At 35.6% G+C, this 23,933-nt stretch overlaps 1 protein-coding gene across 3 annotated transcripts in view; it reads right to left on the bottom strand.

The window, feature by feature from the left end:
* Nucleotides 1-23,933, bottom strand: part of LOC134519544 (cytosolic carboxypeptidase 6) — a 969,057-nt gene that overhangs the window by 941,190 nt on the left and 3,934 nt on the right. For all 3 annotated transcript variants that reach the window (XM_063343896.1, XM_063343897.1, XM_063343899.1), the window contains exon 2: nt 9,698-9,820. In XM_063343896.1, the coding sequence (XP_063199966.1) occupies nt 9,698-9,820 (123 nt within the window). The remainder of the gene's footprint in view (nt 1-9,697; nt 9,821-23,933) is intronic.

The following is a 23,933-nucleotide window of genomic DNA, read 5'->3' as shown; positions in this document are numbered from 1 at the left end:
ATATTCAAATATATCTGATTATGCTGAAATAAACACAGCTGCATTTATTTCAGTGATTGTACATTCAGATAAGGATATTTGTTCAGTGTAATGTAATGTTCCTTCACACTGGCAGGGACATTGCTATTCTTTCTTGCATTTTTCTCTATCATTTTTCCAGATGGAAAATTTTGAACAGAGCCAGAAAAATGGAAACTGGAAAATTTATCTCAGAACGTGGTATATATGAAAATCCTTCTGCTTATTGTCAAAAATGACTTAAACATCTTTGTATAAAGTGTCTTTGTTGATGATTTTTTTTTTTAATTCCTTCTCTGACAAAGAGTAAGTTTACAAAAATCCCACCAAAACCTGAAAGTCTGGTGGAAATGTAAGTACCAGGAATGTGTAGCGCGAAATCTTAAGAATGAAGCTGTATCAGGTGTGTTTCTGGACAACTGTTGTGAATGTTAGCATGGCATCTTCAACCACTATCTTCCTAAGAAAATTAGTTTGAATGGAAACAATCACTGTAAGACTTTCCTTCCTGTTATCTGATTAAATTAGAGTTTTGCATGATGTTAATTTTGGCTTGAAACTATCATCTGTAATCTATTTCTAGATAATAACAAAAGATTATCATACGTACTAAAAGTGATTAGCCATTTAACTAGATGTATCTACCAGGTGAGATCAAGGTCTTGCCCAGTAACTGCCAGAAATGGATCCCCACAGAAGAGCATGGGAACAAAGCAATCATTTGATGAAACCTCCCCAGAATAATTCCCCGATTTACAAGGTACAGTTGATGAAACTTCTGAGACAGAGATGGTGCCAGTGTTTAGTTTAGCTCTCAACTGATTTTTCTTCCTTGGTCAGTTGCCTTTTTTGCTTGAAAGCATGACACATGTAAACTTTTAGCATCCACAACATCCCACAGGAAGAAGCTCCACAGCTTAATTAAACAGTATGTAAGGAACCATTCTCCTTTCAGCATGTTAACTGCTAGTTTCATTTGATGGCCCTTAGTTTTTGTACAAAAAGAACAGACAGGGAACTGCTCTTTGATATTCATTGACGTTTTGACTAAGAATCATCATTTAACAGACCTCTAATATATTCTTCCTCAGATGTCTCTTTTCCAGACTAAGGATTCCTAATCTATTTGGTTGTTCCTCACATAAAGGCTGTTGAAAATCTGCTCTGAAATTACAATTACCCGATCTAAGACATTTCTTCTTCCATTTCCAGTTGCTTATTCCAGGTCATTCAAACAGTAAATCAACATGTGTGCTCGTATACTAGCTGAGGAGATGCAAACATGTGGTAAGAGGCAGGAGGGAAAGACTAGTTCTTGAAGAAGGTAGCATGATAATCAGAAGATAAACTGACTGTGAAAATTATGATCAGCACACCAACTACAATTAACATGCTAATTCTTTACTGATGCTATTATACTAATTCTTCTTGCATTGTCATTAGCTCCATAAGTCATTAACATCTATTTGCTGCAAGTTTAAGACACTTGACTAATGCCGTATTTGTTAGCCGATATCACATCAACACTAAGCACTTCCCCATTCGTAAAAATGTCTTCCATACTATACTCTGTTTAGATATTTAAAAGGTTAATATTTAGTTCCATTTGCAATGCTGACCTAGCAAGAAAGAAATTAATTTGGCATTACAGCAGTAACATCAATTTCCCATGTAACTTTAGTAATGCATTTACTGGAAAGAGATTAATATCAATTCCATAAATCATTCACATGCTTTTTCCGGAGTTTGAGACATCTGAGTAATGTCATATATGTTAACTGATATCACTTTGTGCATGCTACATCCATTAATCTATGCCTAGGGTCATCATTAAAAAACAAAAAAAAATTTAAATCAATCTTTTGTTCTAAATTTTTTTGTGACTTCTAACTTACAGTCCAAAGGTATTGATACTCTGACAGAATAACACTGCTCTGAACTGGGAACAGACATTTTCAGAAAAGGAAAAAAAATTGTTAAATTATCCCTACTGGTAGCAATAACCACTTAATATCTTTATGTGAAATATGGCATAAATTACTGTCAACAAATAAGGAAATAACTAAAATAAAGTGTTTCGTTAATCAGACATACCTCGATGCCACAAATGTAGACTGAAAACAGACATCATTACTAAAATAATATATTGACTTTCATTTCTTTTGTTTCTACATTGCATATGAGCGTTCTCATAGAAGTGAAAGCCAAGAGTCTACCTGAAAGTGATTCTAGTTAAACGTGAAATATTATAATATAGGAAATTTGGAATAACAACTAGTTTTTGCTCCAAAACACTAAAAGTGGTTGCAGTGGAAGAAAGTAGCTTTAAACAGCTTTTACACTTTTTATTTCTTTTAATGTGCCATTATTACATTTGCCTGTATTGCTTTATTCCTGTTCTAGGATATCACAGTAGTGCCACTGAAATCATGGTGAAGAAGGGTATTTCTGTTCACCTAAATGTAAACACACACAGGATCAGCTTGTTGAACAATTTTGGAAGGATATTACAGTTATATTTGAGGGCCAAAATGCAACTATTGCCTAGGGTGGATTTCAGTTTTTCTTTGAACATAATGCTAGCAGTATTGTCTTCTGTATCGGCTTACTTACCATTTTTAAGCTTTTTACAAACAAAAATGTCGATTTCTGAAAATGTTTTGCAACTCAAATTTTACAGTATTTTATTAATCACAAGTAAGATTAATCTCACCTAATTTTAGCTGTCTAAAGTTACATGTCAAGTCTTAGCAACTGGGACTTGGGCACACCCAAAGGACAATTCATCCTATATTATCTTTTCTTTTGTTCAAAAGATATCTTTCATGGTAAAGCTCAATGGCCTATTTCACGCCTGTAAGTGGTTACAACGAGATCAGCGGAATTACAATCACTTACTGCAATTATGAGTGTTGTGCAAAGTGTTTTATAAGTACATTATCCTATTTTTGAAATATAGAAAGATATTTAAAACCTTAACAAAAATGATATGAGGGTACTTCTCAGTCACATGAGATCTCTTAATACATTGCAAACCTTAACTCTTTACAACTGATTAATATCATTTGCAATCCATCATCACTGAACTTTTTTATCAGGTTTCTAATACAAAATATTTTATAAACCTGCTGTAGGAAAATAGAAACCGATGTTTGTCAATCATTTTCATTGCAAGGTGGTGGCACACCAGTCAACATAGTAATATGAGGTTTGCAGTAATTGAGATTGAATCTAAAATTTTACAAAACTTTAATTACAACCTTTTGAACATAAACCACAATACACAAATTACCCAATCATAACACTTTTTTCATAAAAAAATAAGAATTCATCCAAAGGATAGAAGATTTAATGACTCTTGGCGGAGTTCCACTTTTTGGTTGAAACGAGAATAAAAGCAGACAGCAGCTTCATTTCTAATTTCAAGAAACACAGTATTTTTTAACATTTAAACAGCATTTTATTTGACTAACAAGCCAAAATATGTATTTTCAAAACCTTATAAAAAGCCCCTGTATTTAACAGTATGAATACTGAGATTTACGAACCTCTGTGAGCCAACACTGTTCCTTCAATCCTCAAAAGTAATTATAAAACAAGCAATTTGAGCCACAAGCAGCAGAAACTGTCAAGCTTCATTTTTTTAACCACCCTCACAACATATCACAGCCTACCACCTAACTCAAACTTCCTCCCGTGTTCCCCAAGACATCCTACCAGGCAAGACAGAAGGCACTGTGGTTAATCCAGAAGCACGTACAGGCCAGAGTGACCAACGAATACATCTGTGGTGACTGGCAAGCCAGATGATACCAAACAAAAGGAACAATATTAGAACTTCCCTTGCATTTTTCTTCAGTGAAGCCCCAGCTGGCAGCGTCAACAGAAGTTTTTCAGATCCCGGCTCTCTACATCAAGAGCCTGGGGAGGCAAAAGCCATAGCAATTTTGAGCCCACCTTGAAAGCACTCTGTGGTGGAGCCATGAAGGCATCTTGTGGCAATCTTTGCACAATAAGAAAAAAGGTGTGGATGCCTCTGTGGGCAGAGGTGTATTTTGAGCACAGAGGAACTTTGGTCTGTGAAAGCACTATGAGCCCTGCAGTGAGGATGGTTGCTGAGCAGAAGGCAGTTCTTATGTACTTTTTGAAGGTATACTTCTGTAGCAGTTGTAGAAATATAGCCCAAATGCATGACAGCATGAGCCAGGCTTCGTAGCCTGCTAGAATAGGTGTTGACGGGCCCCAGTCCATCTAAGATGAGGTATGTTAAAGAACAAGTAATCCATATTGTCTGACGGCATCCTCTGGACTACCACAGGAATCCAATATGTTTGAGGTTTCTCCTGATTTATGTGAGATGAGTGTGCAGGGAATCTGAACTCAAACTGCTTCAACACTCAGAGAATCACCAATGCTCTCAAAGGACAGCATAAACTCAAATTTGTGGATTTCAACCTTTACATAAAAACAAAGAAAAATTTCCATGACCAAGAGCCTCTGATGTTTCATGGTCTGTTTCAGAGCTATAGGATAGCTGCAGTTGTGTTTCTAATACAACTCATTGGGTTCTGGCCTATTCAGCCACTCTTTTGGGCTAGGAAGAAAAGGGATGTCACTGTCAGCTGTATTTCTTTTCTCTGAATCCTGACATAAATGACATTTTTGCAGCCTGCATAAGCAATGGTCAAACCCTTGAAGTTCCCATGCTTTGGGGTCATTGCCAAAATTCATCCTCCCTTTTGCAGAGCCAGAACATTAGACTGGCATTCTGCACAAACAGTTGAACAGGCACCAGTGCCTTGAAAGTATTGGTCTCTTTGTAATGATTGAGGTATTTGCTTTGTGTTTTCTTTGTCCGCTTTTGCAAAATACATGTGAAAGGCTTCGTGTGTATCATGTAAAATTAATAAATTAAATAATTGTTACCTCATGCAGAAGCAAAGCTACTGCAGTTACATAAATTCCCAGAAATAAAAAAATGTTTTCTGGCACTGGAGGTATCATCTCCAAAAACATCTGGTACAGGAAAAAATGACTAAGCAAATAAAAACAAATCTTAGCCACAACACAGAATAGGCTTCTGACTAAATTGATGCCATCAGAAATAACATGCACTAAGCCAACACAAGACAGTAGGGGCAGCTGGCTAAAACAAACTTGAAAGTCATTTAGATCCACACAAAATAAAATCTCTGGAACACCAATTTGCCTTGCGTATAAGCTGCCAGATTCCCTGAAGAACACTTTTACATCAAAATCTCGGCCTGACTCAGTCAAGAAGGAGTTCTTTGTATAGCAAGAGCGAATACATCCTTTTCCCCGAAGCACTATATTCTGCAAAATTCCCAGTTTTGCCAGAACAGATAGGATGAGAAGTGAACATTTGTACAGCACTGCATTGCTGCTAAACTGAAACTGTGTTAATAATTCAATGCATTAATGAATAATAGGAAAAGGAATTACAACTGACCAAATGTATACATTTCAAATGTGACATTTATTTCTTTAAATTGATTCTATGTCTAGATAACTGTGCTTCCATTTTACCCTGAAACTAACTCATGTTTCTTGTGAAAGTTGACATTATCCAAAAATTATGTTGTGGTATGCAAGAAACCTGAATTTTCATCAGTTTCTTTTATCCTAATCATAAATTAATGTAAAAAGTTTCTTCTGGCCATATATATTCTTAAATATTAATAAAAATAACAAGGAAGACTCCAGTTAGAACACTAGCTTGAATTACGGGAAACACAAATTCGAATTCCTGACATACTTACAAAGTTGATAATTCTCTCTCCTTCACTCCTCTGACTGTTATTAATAAGATAAAGGCTTCAACCACCGTTCTTTGTTTTCTATAACTATTTATTTTACAGTAATGATTCTTTCATTAGTATTAGATTCATTAAGGTTAAGTGCAAGCTACAAACTGGTTAGGTAGCTCTTCTTCTGAAAAGGACCTGGACAGTATAAGGGATCATAAATTTTATAGAAGTCAAGAGTGCCACATGCTATTGTGACAAACATTGGACTGTCACACAGCAGAAGTAAATAGATTGCAAAGCATGTCATGTAATAAACTCTACATAGTATTGGCACCAGCTTTTCTGAGTATCATGCTCACCTTGGACCGTTTCCTGTCAAGAAAGGCATGGAACAGCTGGAGAAAGACCAGAGGAAATAAAGAATGATAGGAATTTTGGAAAACGTGACCGCTAAGGAACTATTGAAAAAAATGGAGTTATTTAACCTGAGGAGGGAAAGGCCAAGGAAAGATACGATAACAGCTTTCCATTAAGTCAAAGAAGAAAGGAATAATCTGCTTTCCGTGCCTATAGGACTGGACAAGAATTAATGCATTTTTGCTAAGAACATTTCTACATAGAAAGAAAATATTTCTTACATTGAGCAAATTGCAGCGTTAGAATGGATTGCTGCTTTCTCATTGAAACTTTCCTAACTGAAAGTCTCTGAAAAGGACTGATAAATATCTGTCAGGAATGGCAAAAAATAGTGTATTTTGCCTCTGAACAACAGGGTGGAGTAAAAAGAAATCCCAGTGCCCATTTCAATTATATTTTTTATGATTTTTTGAAAGCAAGGCACTTCAAAATACCAAACTGGACATTGGTTTTCAGACTACATAAAACCACACCTCTCTGTCTCAAACAAATTCATACTTGTCAACGCTGCTTAATACAACAATGATAGCCATTACAAAAATGAAAGCATATTAAATAGCGTTTCTTCTGTATGTGTTAATCTTTTTCCTGCTTTCTAAAAGTTTAATACTCTTTCTCTGTTCTGAAAGGTATTGGCCTCCATTTCTGCAATATAAAATCATAGTTGTTGAAAAATAGTATTAGAAGGGAACCTTGAGTTCTATCAACGAGATCTTTCAAGAAAATACAGAATGCAGCCAAAGAGAGGAAAGCCACTTATGGAATCACATTTAACACGACTTCTATTTTGAAAGCAAATCATCAACAAATACTCCACGGGTACAACTGCCTGGCCAGTATTACCCCATCCTAACATAGCTTCATTAAGACCAAGATCATTTGCAGTGAAAATGTTATATGAACCAATGTCAAAATTTCTACTAACATTACATTAGATATAGGGTTATAATCACTGTATGGTATAACTACTGTATTGTCTAATTGCATTGTGTTTATGTTTAAAGATTTAATAAATCCTTACAAAACTTTAACTGTAAAGAACCCTTAATATCTCTTAAGTATTAGGGATCTAAGATTTCAATGACATACTCATGTTTAGTGACAATATCATCATAACAGACAAAGCACAAGTCTTAGAAAAAATCTATAAATCATATCCCAATAGCCTATTTCCTTCAGGTATATTTAGGTCTATAATATAACACTAACTTGGAATCATTATAAAATTAATGTGACCTGTTTTCATAGAATCACAGCATCATGGAATGGTTTGGGTAGGAAGGGGCCTTCGAAGATCATCTAGTCCATCCCCCCTGCCATGAGTAGATCTTTCACTAGACCAGGTTGCTCAAAGCACCACCCAATCTGACCTTGAACACTTCCAATGATGGGGCATCTGCAACTTCTCTGGGCAAGCTGTGTCAGTGTCTCACCACCCTCACTGTAAAAAATTTCTTCGTTATGTCCGATCTAAATCTACCCTCTTTCAGTGTAAAACCATTGCTCTTTGTCCCATCCCTACACGCCTTGGTAAAAACTCTTTTTCCAGCTTTCTTATAAGCCTCCTCTATATACTGAAAGGCTGCAATAAGGTCTCCCTGGAACCTTCTCTTATGCGAGCTGAACAACCCCCATTCTCTCAGTCTTCTCAGGAGAGGTGTTCCAGCTCTCTAACCACTTTTGCGGCCCTCCTCCAGACTCCTCTAGCAGGTCCATGTATTTCTTGTAGCCCCCAGAGCTGGATGCAGTACTTCAGGTGGGATCAGTTTTATAATCTGTTCTTTGAAAAAGGCAATTCCAATGGGATATTACCAATTTTAAAGTGGTACTCAAAGAGCATCAATCCACTACTGTATAAATGTTGTATGCTACTGTTTGGATAATAGGAGGGGATGGATTTTATAATTAATAACAATTTCATAAAATATCCAATAATCAGGGAATTTTCTTTGACCAGTTAAGGTACTCTAAGCAATGACTTGGCTAACATATAACAAAAGATAAAATGAATTTACATATGAAGTGTACACAATATTATTATAATTCTTGCTAATACGTTGTCATCATGAGAAAGTAAATTAAGGTATTAATTTTATTCATATTTGTATTTTGGAGGTGTCTGAATATGCAAAGCAACATCACAGCCTCATCATGCTACAATGTAAATAAACACAGTATTTCAAATAGCATCTGCCTCTATCACATGTTGTTATTGTCAAAGTACCTGAAGTTTGAATGCTGCCTTTGAACTGAGTAAGTGTTTTAATTTAAAAATATAATTAATTCTATTGTTCAAAAACTAGAATTAAAGCATCATGAAATGATTCACTTCGCAAATAACTTGATGGCTGCTACTGATCCCTTTCATTGCAGAGCAGCTTAACACAATCAAGTAAATTTCTCAGCTTGGCCAACCGACATTTTCTGATACAAAAATTCATAAAACCATAACTATCATGAAATAGCATCCACGGTATTTTTAAAAATACATAACTATTGTCTGAACCTTCAGAGACATACCTTAAAAACAAGATACTCTTTATTATTCACTGCATCATTTACATCTTTTACATAATGTAATCAAAGGACTTAAATAACTCAATTTAATATTTATCCATGAACTGGCAGCCAGTATTCCACCCTGAGGGACGTAACTCTTCATAAAAAGCTCATTTTACAAGACACTAGCAGTTTTGGCATTACCAGCACCTCTCACAAAAACCATGCTGAAAACTATAGCTTATCCTGCCAAATGCCTTTTGTACATATGGTGTTTAACAGTGCTCTGTAGGTCTGTAAACGAATAATAATAGATTTAAGCTAAAAATCTGGAGATACACATATATCTAACACAAAAATTTAAACAATGCTACATATTCATATATATTCATTTATTTACCTACATACTCCACACATATATAAACATATATGATTAAAAATATTCTTTAAATTAATATGCTAACTATAACTCTTGTAAAAATAATTTCTCTTTCAATTTGCAGTAGTTTCCTAAAGGTTAATTCTGCCTCTATTGGCATCAGAAGCAGAACTTCCATTAACCTCAGCAGTATGGAATCAGGCCACAAGAAACACAAAGAAATATATTTAAAGACAGCATGTATATGTTTGTAAAACCTTCTAACTATGCAAGGATGGGCTTGGCACTTCACGAGGTTAACTTGTCCAATAAACTTCCAAATTGTGTTTTAAAATCACACATTGTAAATACTACATGTTGTAAGAGATGGACCTGATGAAATGTACATTGTAGGTAATAACAAACTTCACAACTCTTTTTTACATTTGAACAGCCTGATTTTATGTCATACTCTGACTGAAGTGAATTGGTGAGTTAAGCAGCATTTAATGCAAGTCTTTAGAATTAAGACACTTTTTATAAAGATGAGTGATATAGTTAAAAGCATTACAAAGATGAATGATATAGTTAAAAGCATGACAACTCCATAACATAAAATAATGCTGAAAATGCTTACCACTTTCAAAACAGGCATCAAATATAAGATGTCCTTTTTTAAGCTGTCCACAATAGCCAGGTGGGAGAACAGTGAACTTGCTCACATTCCCTGCTATGATATCATCACTTCCTATGGCAATACCTGTTGCAGTAAAAGCAAAAAAAAAAGCATGAGCATAAAACAAAAAAATATTCAAAACAGTAGAAAGATAGTTCCCCATGCTTTTCTACATAACATGAAATTTTCACAATTTAACATATGCACCAGTAAACAAACTCTTTCTTTTCAAACTTTATTTAAAAATTTGGATACAATAATGACATCATATATTAAAGCTTCTCTACCTAACAAACCCCACAGCCTGGTTTCTTGCATATGCATGTCCTGTGGCTGAATACTCTTGTAGTCTGATGTTCATCTGGACCCACTTCTTTTGACTGGAGCTCTAAAACATATATTTTGTATGGATTCCCCAGAATTGACCTCCTCGGCAGCATCTTTATCATAATCCTCAGCAGCATATTCCTCACTATGGGCATTAATGGGACCTTTTCCATCTATCCCACTGCCTATTTTCATGCATCTTAAATGAACTTAGAACCATTGAGACTGTTAAGTCCCACTCATATTTGAAATTTGAAAATTATTATAAGGGAGAGATATACACTCATGGAGGCGTGTGATCATCCGAGCCTTGCTTGCTTAGGAAACAAAACTCAGAAAAAGAACATAAACAAAGAAAAAAGTTTCAAAATGTGGGGTCAATTTCATAATAAATATATGAAGACATAAATTTTCTATACAGTGGCATCACTTTTGACAAAATGCATTGGTAGTGTATATATTAAAAGCTTTGTCCTTACAGTCAAATTTTACTGTCCTACACATCGCAATATGCAAAAAAATTGTTTCCAAATAGGTATAGAAGAACACGGTGATTTTTTTTTTCATTTGAGAAATGTACAAGAAAGTAAGTTAATATTCGTATATTATATTATACATTAATATTATAATACAGTGAAAGAAATACACAATAATATAACTATCCGGTCATTCTTCTGACATTGGGTCAGCATTTTCTGCACTATTTACTGCTTGGAGAACAAATATTTAACAATAGAAAAACTATTTTCTGTGTTACAGAAAACTGGAAAAAATGTCTATGTCTTCAACCACAGAAGGCATGTGATGGAATAATGGGATGATAATATCTTATTTCACTCTGATAAATAGGGCTACTAAGGCTTCTAGAAATAGACTCTTGGTCTGTACTGATTTTTTGACATTTAAATGGGTTACGGGGGATGATAAATGTGACATAAAGCTCAATTTGTTTTATTTTTATATTGAAAACTATTTCACACAAATGTTACAAGCAATTCATATTGGCCCTGAATGATGAAAACAGCTTATTAATTAAAACTGACCTTTCCATACATAAATGTATTCCACCTCTTGAGGCAAAACACCTTTGCTGAGGTAACAAATTACGTATTAGTGACACCACAGTTAAAGGGTCTGTCAGGCTTTCTATTATATATCCATATTTTCAGAGGTATATAAATCCCAGATTAAAAAATATGTATATCCAGGTCAACACTTGGCATATAAATCCTCAGTCTTCCCAGGGAAGAAATTTGAAACTTACTCTCTTTGAGAAGCACTAAAACAGAACAAAGATAATTAGGCCGCAAAGAGAATTAGGCCTTTTCTTACTTTACCATAATCCAAAAAGTTAGATAGTAAATAATGCATGCTATTATTTTTTAGCAAAATTATTATGTGCAACCTCAAGGTTATTTGTTTTAGACTAAATAATTACCCACAGATAGCAATCTGAGGCATACAAATTGTTTTCTTTAAATATAAAATTGCTACTTATGATATTTTTAGCTAGATGGTTTTTACCAGCATGCTGATACAATTTGCTTAAAGGCTGGTAACACCAGAGACAAACTTAGACCTGGACGGGGCATCTTTGAATCTCTATGGCCATGATTGTGTCACTTAACACAATTCATCCCACTGCATCATTAAACCTGTAATTCAGACCAGCAGCCACAGGAAAACCTCATCCTCACTTTCAGTTCAGTGCCACTTTGATTAAGAGCCCCCATATACCTGTCACAGGTAGTCAAGTTAATTGTTTGTAATCCAACACGTGGAAAAAATCGGGGAAAACCTGCAGATCCCCCCCAAGAATGCATTAGCTGCCAGGGAACAAAGTGAAAGAATGGAGGCAGGGAGTCAACTGAGTAGAGCAGTAAGACTGAACTCGTCCTCGTAAATGCTCACTTGTAAGTCTCGGCTAAAAGTAGTAGGCTTCTTGCTATTCTTAACAGATAGCTGGGAAACACCGCCAAGATGAAGAAACTAGAAAAGATTACATTCATAATACTGCCACCATAAGACAGTGTAGGAAACGCACGCAGAAGACAGAGCTACACCTCCCTTTCCACCTAACTGACAAATCAGAATATCTGCCAATGGAGTCTTTACACAATGCAGAAGGAAGCTGTCAAGTAACTGTGTCCTAGCAAAAAGTTTCCATCTGCTCCTCCTGGCCTAATGTAGCCATTCAGGAATGAGAATAAAATCATCAAATAGCCTATAATTCATAATCATTTAATAATATTAATCTCTCCTTGCATGTTCTTTATTACACAGTACTTCGACTATTCAGAATGTACTGTTGCTATATTTTGAGTTATATTATCTTTACTAAATCTCTAAACATGCAAAACTGCAGTCTTTGAACTTCACGTTATTATATAGCACAACAGCGTTATGTCCCTTCTGGCATGTTCTCCTTGGGTGATAAAGAAAAGGCCAGACTGCTGGCCGAAACAGAGCCTGCATTGCTGTATTACTAGATTATAAAACATGGCTTCACGCTTGTCTGTTCAGCAGATGCAGCGAGCGTTGCTGAGAATACATTACCAGATGGAGAGAACTGTTATACTCTGCCGTAAAGTCCTCTGGCCAATAAAGAGATACTGTCCTCACAACTGGGGAGCCCTAAGTAGATTTGCCTGACTGAAGGCAAAAATGTATGACAGAACCTTGTAGGGAAGGGAAACAGTACTTCAATATGAAACAAACTGAAGGGGAAAGAAAGGAATTACCTGAAGTACATCCTGCACATTACACTTAAGGAGATCAGATTCTCCTTTGAAAAAACGTTAGATAAGACAAGCAAAGGCAAAAGTAACTTCACAAAGACATTTTCTCAGACTGTAGGTCTTATTTTGTCAATTATTTTTCTTGTTGTAAAACACATAGCTATTTTATACTAATTCTTCATAGCTTAAACTCCTGCAGTCTCCAGCAAATCCCTAGGATTTACATTTACCACAGTATTAAACTTTAATGGTAATTTTCTATCAGGCATAAAATCTGTAGGTGTCTGAAATCTCTGTAACTATATAAGATTTTAAAATAAAACCTGGACAGAGTCTTTTGTAATTTGCATTCATCACTATTGTCATCATGGTTATACTTCACATTAAACTAGTTAAAATGAATAGAATCAGTTACAGGGGACTGGGATTCTCAGGAGGAAGAGTTTTAAAACTTGCAGAGCTTCTTACCGTTCTTAAGTTCGAAGGGTAAAGTCAAGAGCTTTTCATTTAGGCAAAGATTAAAACAATAAGCCTCATGCAAATTTAGGTACATTTTCTTTAAAAACTGCAGTTTCTAGAGGAAACTACCTCTTTAGTAAATAACAGTTACTCTTTGAATTGAGTAAACAAGGAGCCCAGCTTCCAGCTGTGACAAACTTCAGAATCCAGGAGTTAGCAGCCGGCAGCTACCCTCATGCTACATTAGGTAGGAGAGCACAGCTGCATTAAAACAGACATAGAAAAATATAAAGCGAATTTGCCTGGAAAACCTGCATCATTCTTACAATCAGACTTATTGTCTAACAAGGTTAGCAATTAGAAAGGTAAGGTAGCATGAACAGATACGATAACTGCAAATGAACTTTGTAGAAGTCTTTCTTTAGATAATACAAATGTCATCAAGGCACCTCTCATTCTGTTATGGGATCCTTATTTTAGAACAAAATTAGAATACATTTTGCTACTGGAAATTTCTACTGTGTAATGATCTAATAGCCAGATTCCCATCATCCAGGGACCAAGAAAGGCTTACAGGTATCCTAGCAAAGACTTTCATCAGCCTTGAGCAGTATTGCTATTGCAAACCCATACAAAGAAATGAACCTGAACTCTCAGTACAGTTTGCAATAAACAAAAATTCATTCAGATGACCAACGGCAACTCCTATTAGCTACTAAAAATAACAAGTCTCTGGATGAACATTGCTCAACTCACATTTTGGACAAGCAACACTTGTGGAGGTCATGCCAATAACAGTGTCTTCTGCACCAATCAGAAAACTGCAAACAGTGTACTTTTAGCAAAATTCTTTTATAACTGCATTTGTAGAAATCTATAGTCTTAAGAGCTGATTATGTTCTCCTGTTATTTGATATATTTTTTTTAAATAAAAGCTTTTATTTAAGCTTCCCTACGCTTCAGCAACACTGATATTCAGGAAGTCTTGTTATTTCTGCTACCAGCTCTGAATGCTCTATGGCCATTCTAAAAGTCCTACAGGCAGCAGCAGGCAGGAACTTGGAAATCCAGCTCCACTAGCTTAAAAAATGCTTAAAAAAAAGAAGAAAACACAACTGTCAATTTGATCTTCACAGCCATGTATCCTGCAGCAAGGACTGGATATGACCCTAAGAATCTAAACATACTGCAGAAAGTGGTGTCAATCTGAAATGTACTTAATCCACAGTCACCGTGAGTCGAAAAGAAATAGAAGAAATTACATTAAGACTACAAATCCCAGGGTTTAGGAGAATCTCCAGCATGGTACCAACCACACCTGCTGCCTCACATTCAGGTACTGTGCCCATACTGTCACTATTACCTATTTCAAAGGTCAAGCAGAACAAGGAAAATGTTGATTATCACAGACAGCATCGTCATAGAGCCTGGTCTATTTCTAAAAAAATGTAATTTTGCATTGTTATTTAGAAACCAAATTTGAGATAAAGCACCTTTAAAGTAATTGTCTCTTCAGTTACTTTCCTCCTACAGTTTGACCAACAGACTGGTTGTCAAGAATCTGTCTCTGAACTGCAAGAAGATATTCATATCCAAGAAAGCATTCAGAATAAAAAAAAAAAAAAACAAGTACAAGTTTAGCAGAGATTATCAGGTAAATTCTGAGCTTTGCAAAGGTTCTGAAAGTACTCAGGAAAAATAAACTACACACTCACTGCTGTGGACTTGAAAAAGCTTGGACTGGGTTGCATAAATAGGAAGGAAACATTGTCATTTCTTGGTGGGTTTGTGTTTCGGTTTTGTTTTTACTTTTACTGCACAAATTACTGTTTCTACAGAGGCTACAAGACAACATACCCTTTCAACCTGCCTAACACAGTTCCTTGACTAATGCACCATTCACTTTTTCTTTTGGGTTAGAAGACATAAGTACATCTAAATACCTCATACTTCTTTAGATATACATATCCAAACTGATTTACTGTAGCAGAAGGTGTGGCATAGGTGTCTCAGTCAAAGCTGAGAGTTGAAAAAGTCTTGTTCTTATATGTAAACATGTCAAAGCAAAATGATCGGTGAAGATGTCACATTGAGACCCTACAAAAGACTGGGTGGTACCACAAAGGGCACTTTGCTTAAATGCTCCCATTGAGCAGACAGCAGGCAGACCAAAGATAAGTAGGAACAAAAAAGTACATAAGGTGTTTAGCACAAAATCAAGCCATCAACTTACGGCTGATCAAGTATGAGAAGATGATACGAAATCTCCACTGCCCAGTCCATTAAAAAAAAATAGATCCTGATAGAGATTCCATTATCAATCCAAAGTCAACTATAGATCCTTTCCAAAATCTAGTGAAGAACATTGACCTGAAGACAAAATCTGGCAGTCAAATAGTGCTCTGAGCAATGATTCCTCACTCCCGGTGACTGGCATTGTATTATGAGTTTAGAGGAACAGAAAATAAGTCAACTTGTGTTGACTTGTATTCGTTTCAATCTTTAACGTAAAAGCATAACTTCAAGCTGTACTTCAAGAATATTTATTTGTTATCTCAATGTGGGCTATCTCCAAGGATATACCTTCTTGTCAGAGGCAAATGGCAGTGGAATTTTTTGTATCACTTTGGTGAAACCCAAAATGTCCAAGAAGGTATGAACAGTTTTCCCTCATGAAAATAATTTTTAAAAAGCAAGTAATGCTTTGAACTCAGTAAGCAATGAAAAAAATAATATCCACTACTCTTTTTATTGTACTTACAATCTCTAAACTATCCACTGAAACACTCATCACCAGAAACGAAAAAAAAAAAAAACCTGAAAAAAACAGTAGTGCTAAATATGTTAACTGAAAATATGTTTATTTAAAAACATTGTAAGAATCAGTGAATTTCATCTGATGTACAGATTTATTCTTTAACAAGTATTTGGCATCTTGATAATATCAAAGATATCACATGATGCAACAGTTGCTATAGTAGCAATACTTCTTTAAACAAAAAACAGATCAAACAAAAGCATAAAACATATAAATTGTAAACAAAAATATGATGCATCACATACATCCCCAACTAGCAGAGAAAACAGTAAATAATAGCTACTGAGCTCAGCTAGTCCTCAAAGTTGCATCTGCAAAAATTAATTGTATCAGCAAGTCCATCCTTCCCGGGAGATAAGAGGTGGCTCAGAGAATTAGGTCTGCGTATGAATAACAGGAGATGCTGAAACTCCCATTGAAGAGTGCATGGGAATTCAAGTTCTAGGTCAGCAAAAGATTTTTTGGGGCAAGAGGAAATTTTGTGTCTAGGGATTCTGAGGCAGGAAAAGAACTGAAGAGTTAAAGCAGATCCCTTCCGAGGTACTAACAGAACTTCAATGGGTAAAACTTTCTTTCATAGGGTCCTATGTGTTTTTGAAATCTATAAGCGACAGATTGCCCACAGACAGGGAGTGCATGTGACCTGCAGAAAATACCAAGTCAAAACATGCAGACAATTGCAGGGTTTGGAATTGTAGTTGGTGGAAAATGCCAGGTTAAGGGCAAAAGCTCATACTACTACCCACAAAACTGGAAAAAGAGCTTGGTGGTTAAAGTCATTCACTAGTATTCACTGATACCCATGCCACCTAATCATGAAAAAAATCAGCTTTTATACAACTGGTTTTGTATTATATGTGGGGAAGGATGGAGAAAGTCAGAAGGAAGGAAGGAAGGAAGGAAGGAAAGGAAAGTTTCACATGCTATATATATATATCGATATATACATAGATATGCTAGGTATATATCCATGTTTCAACAGCTGTATGAAGCACTGATTTAACAAAAACATGATATCTAGCTTAAACTTTTAGGTATATTAACGATACACATGTATATACTATGCATTTTCCAAAACCTTTCTTTGACAAAGTTTTCAAATGCAGAATGATTACCTGCAAAATGCTTACTAGAAGATATTTCTGAACAACCTCAAGAAATAGCACAAACCAAAGGATATTGATTCAGCTATAGCTGGTGCAGATCAAACTTTAATTTCTATGTATAATACTTCAGGTTTCATACAGAAGGTATGAAACAGACAGACTTAATCCATACTTACGCTGATAAAGCAACAGAGATCTGGTCTACAGACTACATTGACCATTTCCCTCCTATGCAGTAAAATCATATTTTATTGCAAAAACTGTTTTCAGTATAGGAACATTACTTCTTCCATGGTTTTTTTTTTCTTTATCCACACTGTGTATTCTAAGATAATTAGTTTTTCTGATTTAAGAGCACAAGATGTGATTAACCAACAGTCAGTTTACCATATCCTAACCAGGAGTGAGCACTATGTACATCAGGTGGTCTTTATACTACAAGAACAGCGTAATTAAAATCAGTTTACTGACAGCATAACTGAAAGAAGCCATGATAAAATAAATTTCTAAACTAAAACTAACTCAGGTTGAGGCAAGGTAAATGCAACTGAAACATCTGATATGTACCAACCAATGCAATGACCCTGACCCATGACTATGTAACCTTCAATGACTAATAGAGATTATTATCTCTGTAAGTTAACAACTTTGTGTGTCTCTCTTCTTCAAGACCAACTGATTCTCAGCTGGGAAACTGAAAAGGACTCAGTAAGTAATAATTATTCCTGATTTAACAGAGAAGTAGGTTTATTTCATCTTTCTCAAAAGGCCACGGTTTTACTTATTTTAATCGTCCTAGGTTTCATACTCCTCAGTCCTGACTCACGTTCAAAATGCTTGCCCACAAAAAGCATGTCCTAAAAGTACTAAGTATGAAGTGCTATGGAAGTCTTACAAGAGCATTGGCAAGATCAAGTAAGAAACATATAAACAGTGCTTTTTCTATTTATGAAAATTACCCCTTTCATGTCGAATTCCAAGCACTTTTAATGTCTTAATATGTTTGCTGATTGAACTGGGGCTTTCCAGACCTGTATTTAAAGAGACGTTGATGCTATATTTTGGAAGACATGAGCTTATCTGCTGTGATCCCAACAAGCCCAAAAGAATCCAGCTACAGCTGTGCTGCTGCACCTGAGCTCATAAGCTATATCACGGACATTAGTTCAGGTTCAGCACTGAGGTAATACAGCTATGCCTTCTAATTTGGATCAGGCTTTTAGCTCATTCTCAGGTATTCTCCAAAAGCAATCAGCCTGGTGAGCCTCAACACAGGCCAGCTGTGGTACTACACCATACCCACCATTCAGAGGTATTTTGTTTTTTCGCTATCTATCTAAGGTGTGACGACTGTAAATTTGTTGTGGATGCACCTATCCAAAGAAAAAGATGTATTTGGTTATCACTGAGTAAGTCTAACATTCAGGAGACTTGAATTCAATTCCTGACTCAACCACTAACATCATTATCCCTGGGAAAGTACGCTTTCCATGAGGGCTCCACGGAGCACAAAATCCTGGGGGGAAACAGAGCAGCAGTTTTGCATAGCACCCTCTTTCTCTTCCAGACCTTGTCCTTCACAAGCAATGGGAAGACAGGTAATTGCACACTGCCACAACTGCTTGGGCTACTGTTATAAGTGTGATAAGCGAAAACTGGGCAACGTAAGTTCACTGACAATTTCCATCCTGTGTATCACGCACTATAATTCATGCATCCTTCTTTGGGTTGAACTTCTATTTTTCCTTGGCTCTTGAATCTGTGTAATTTAAAGGTACAGGTTTACCCTTGCTTCCTATTTACTTTTTGTTTAGAGGTAGGCATGTCTTCTGTCAGACAATTTAAGTCAACTGTAGTTTCAGACACATTTAATTTCTTCACTTTGGAGTTAAAATCTTCTTGACTACTACATATTAAAAATAATTTAGGGATTTTAGTACTACTTCTGGAATAATTTGTTCCCCGAGGTTGCTGAAATCAATTACACTATTAATTACTGCCATAATTATAATTACTCATTGAAACAACTCCTTTAACTTCTTAGTTGAGAATAGCATCTTTACACTTACTTTCCAAAACAGCCCATTCCAAAAGTAATATTTTAAGCCACTGAGAATTTCTTCCACCCAAGCATTGCCCACTCACATTGCTGAATTTACTCTTTAGTTAAGAAACACTTAATATAATACTTCATGTCAAATAATTAGATCATTGCAGTGTTTTATTTTATTCGCAACATATAAGTACTGTATAGCAAAAGATTTAAATATTGTTTCAGAATTCCTGTTTTCTAACATAAAAATGTCAGCAAAGCAAACTTGATGTATTAACTCTCTTGCATCAGCAACATAACAACAGGAACTTAACTACAGAGAACACTACTAACTAATACACCATATTCAGCATTTTTTAACTAAGCAAATCTTAAGTTGATACAATATTTATAGGAATATGAAATGCACGCAAAGTATTTCAAATATTCATAACACAAGCCAAAATTCTACCTACAAGAAGGCTTACATACAGAAAGCCCTGAGATCAAATTACTGATTATTTGTACTGCTTTGAAATAAAATAACCAGCAGATATACCGGTATTCTGTGTAGTTACAAAACATCTGTTATTTCGCAGTACTACAGACCTCGGGTATAGGTAAGTAGGACAGAGGCAAGTTTATCTCACAATCCTATTTCACATGGACAGTTCCCCTGAAATAATGCCACTGCCTTTGGATTTGTATAGGTTATTTGAGGAATATTCCATTAATCAAGTGCATCATACTATTTCATCTGCATTACGTATGCATGAAAACATGATAGTCACTTGACAGGTGTTACCCAGCTCTAAAGTTTACTGTAAAGATTACTGTAATTGCACAGTAACTTTGCTGCTTATTGCAAATGAAAACACATCAGTAGACCCATAATGAATCCAGCTGGGCTTTCTTTGGAATGGATTCCTGCTGCTCTGCTCTGGTGATTCACGGGAACTGATGTTCCACTTGCTTTCGTGGAGACTGAAATTCAACATATTTTTCAAGGTGGTTACGAAACAATATGTAAAGGCAAAATCTTGCCAATTTTTACTCATGATTGTGAGATCCACTGCTAAGTAAATAGCTCTATGAATTAGAATGTAAACAAAATACAGTTAGATAGTTTATCTATTTAATAATAATAATTTAAGGCAACCACTTTCTTCTCCTGCCCCCTTTCCTACACACTTGATCTTTGCCACAATGAATCTACAAAATCAGCCAGTTAACCATACTGAGAGAACCGAGACATATATGTGTATTAGAAAATGTATGTATCAGACTGTATATGTTCTGGTGTCTAACCTTATTACATGACTTATCCTAAACCAGAACCAACCATGAAAACACTTTACTATACACATATATACATCAAGCTCAATGCCAAACGCTTGCAGGATCATGGCCCTAGATTTAATACTAAAGCCCACATCTCTGAATTTGCATAGCCTGTGACAAAATGAAATTGAAGTCATTATTATTATTTTGGTAGAGCAGAGTTTTCCAAACCATTCCAACATAAAAATAGTAAAATTACTTCAAAAAAACTTATTTAAAAACCTAAGATTAAAAAATACAGCACTTTCTTAAACGACAGGCTTAGCCTCTGTGGCAATGTCAAGAAAATGATGAGTTGTGGGTACAATGTGGGAAGCTGGGATACGGGACACATAGATGTGCACCCACAACCAACTCTTGATTACTTGTAAATTGGTTTACCTCAATTGTAGATTAATTGCAGGCACAGCTTGAGCCTGGAAGAACTTATTATCTCAGGTACAATGCAATCTAAACATGGCAATTCTACACCAAGCCTCTGCATGCCAACTACCTTGGGGGATTACTTGAGAAATCTGAGCTGGTTTCTATAGAATCACATAGTTCTGGAAAAGGGCAGCACAATCAATCCTCCAGAAACAAGAGTGGTGTAGCACGATGCATATTCCTAGGTGGGTCTGGGGGAGCCAGTCTGCATCCAGCAGCACCACTGCTGAGCAGAGGCAGCACTGCTGGATCTAAGTGACATTAGCAGCAAATATCTGTACCAAACTCCTCTTCTCATCATGTAGCACCTCATTTATCCAGGGATTGGTGCTTTCTGTTCTCAGGGTATCCTAGCTCTTTATTAAAAAAAAAAAAAAAAAAGTAAAGATGACTATACAGTCATTTCACTCTATTGCTTTTGTCCCTAAACAGGTGTTGCTGGAGGAAAGAGGAACAGGAGGAAGGAAAACCTCTAAGTGTCGACAAGTTATCCATTTCTTCTATGAAAGATGACAGCTATTGTTATTACGTGTCCCATTTGGAAAGCAGGCTTGTGCTGCAGATCTAAGTTTCCCAGTCCTGTTAGTGGCCCCATGTGGAGATCAAGCCAGTTACATTTTAACACAGGAAGGTGACTTCAAAAACTATTTTAATGAGCATTATATCTATAAAGCTCAACTTCAAAAAATAGAAATGCTATATAGGCCATATGAACGCATTCTGAAGTTGATCAGTTTTTTTGCATGAGATTTCTGCCTACTAAATACAGTGACAGCCACACTAAAGAAACTTGCAGAAACTTCTGTTTTACAAATTTCAGCATAAAACCTATTAAAATTCTCAATATGTCTCATTTTACTTTTTACAAATTCAAAAACCTCCTCTCACAAGCACTAATAATTAATAGGGTGCTTTGAACTTCACTGAAAGAAAAAACGTTGGGAGGCTTGAGGTAAGTTAACTTTCAAAAGCTTTGATTATTTGTCAAAGAAAAAAATGTTTGAAATATGGCTAGGAAATGGTGAACCATTAAGAAGTGGCAACTGGAATACCCAATACATTCCTGTTTCTTTCTTTTTCTGAAATTATATCTTCTGGCTGTATAAAGCCTTCATTAGTATTTCTCAGGTCTCCTTATATGGCAAATTATGTAAGAGAAATATGATCAAAGCTGTAAGTACCAAAAATATGTTAGCAGCTCTTCTTCAGTGAATTCTTCTAGTGGGGATTGTTTCCACTACATAACTGAAAAAGCTGGAAATTAGTTGAATATCAGTCTACTGGCAACAGAGTATAATGATTATTATAATATTTTTCTGTAGCAACCTTAGTTGATTTCTACATATCACTTCAATGAATATTTCAACTTAAGCAGTAAGAACTGAAGTAATTAATGGTCTTACAGAGTGCTTCAAATTTACTAACAAACCTTTGTCTAATATTCCCTGGACTTCAAACTGCTTAAGCTAAAATGTACCGATGCTATCAGTAAGTTCTGGCAAATGTGTTTGTTGCACAAAATACATTTTAGATTTGTTTACAAATACATCCTGCAGCATTTTATAAACAACTGTAAATAGCACTTTATGGTGCGTGAACATCTGCAAGGCCGGGCCCAGTAGCCTTACAGTTTTCCACTGACTTTTGAAATCTCTTCATGTTGACAGGAGGATATAGTGGGCAGATCCCTTTCAGCATGAAGACTGCAATGTCTTTTCCCAAACACTGGAATTCAGCTATGTTTACAGGCTAGTAGTGTATATTAGGAAATAAGCTATATTGTTTATATACACTTTAAAATTCAGAAATAATTTAAGAAAGGGCAATTCAATTGAAGAAATGAAATTTTCCTGGAAAACCAGAAGTATTACTGATGTACAGTGTTATTTTAAAGACCAAGGTTAAATAATACTGTTAAAATAATTAGCAGATTTTTCCTATTTTAAATTTCCTCATGATAAAGCCAATGAACGAGAAGTTCCAGCTATCAAAAAGGCCTATACTTAATGACAAATAAATTAGGTTGTCTTACTATTTCAGCTTTTTATTTAATAACTTAGGCCACCTAAAAGAAAGCAGTATGTTCCTCATAATGGAATGTGTTCATACCATATATGATTAAATATTTTTAAAAGAATAACTATTCTTTTTTGAAAGAATAATCAGAAGTTATCTTTGAAAATAGTCCATCTCAATACTATTATATTAAAATCAATTAGAAAACACTGCAGAATTTACACAGCTATTCTACCGGGGTCTCCACATGCAGATCTGAAATAATGATCTCAACACTAAGTATTTTAGAAATGTTAATTACTACGCAACCTTTGAGTGGGGGTTCAGCATTGAGCAGTGGTTTGAACTTCTCCTCCATCAAGCCAGGTCAGCCCGGCTGTGAACGCTTTTGAAAACTCTAACCATTCTTAATATGAAATGTGAGTTTACATCGCTCTGCAAGGTACCTATCATGACATGTAAATAAACATGAAAAACTACACATTCAGCTGGGAAATCTGTTTGTTCCGATAACAAGGATCTTTGGTCTAAAGACATATATTTATATCCTGTCCAGTACTGTGAGTAAATGCCATTTTTTGCTTTCACTATGATTTCAGTGACGACGACTCAGTGAAATATCAGAAATACTAATATCCACAAAATGACTACCAACTGTGGAATAACACATATTAGAACTGTCAATCCAGGCTAATATTCATCTGCCTCAGATAGAAAACTATTACAGAACTCAGAGATAACCTTCACCCTTTGATCATTCAGGGCTCTGGAAGCAAGTCTTTTGAAGGTAATACAGATGCCTAGAAGAGTAAGAGTAACCTGGGGAGAATGAGATAACTAGTGAAATTTTAGCTGGATCCATATCTGGAAAGTTAAATACTTTCCCCTGGTTCATGGGTCAAAAAATTAGCAAATACAGGCATTCTGTACTCAC

This window comes from Chroicocephalus ridibundus, chromosome 8 (assembly GCF_963924245.1).
Source record: "Chroicocephalus ridibundus chromosome 8, bChrRid1.1, whole genome shotgun sequence".
Taxonomy (NCBI): Eukaryota; Metazoa; Chordata; class Aves; order Charadriiformes; family Laridae; genus Chroicocephalus; species Chroicocephalus ridibundus.
This window is presented reverse-complemented; position numbering and strand designations above follow the sequence as displayed.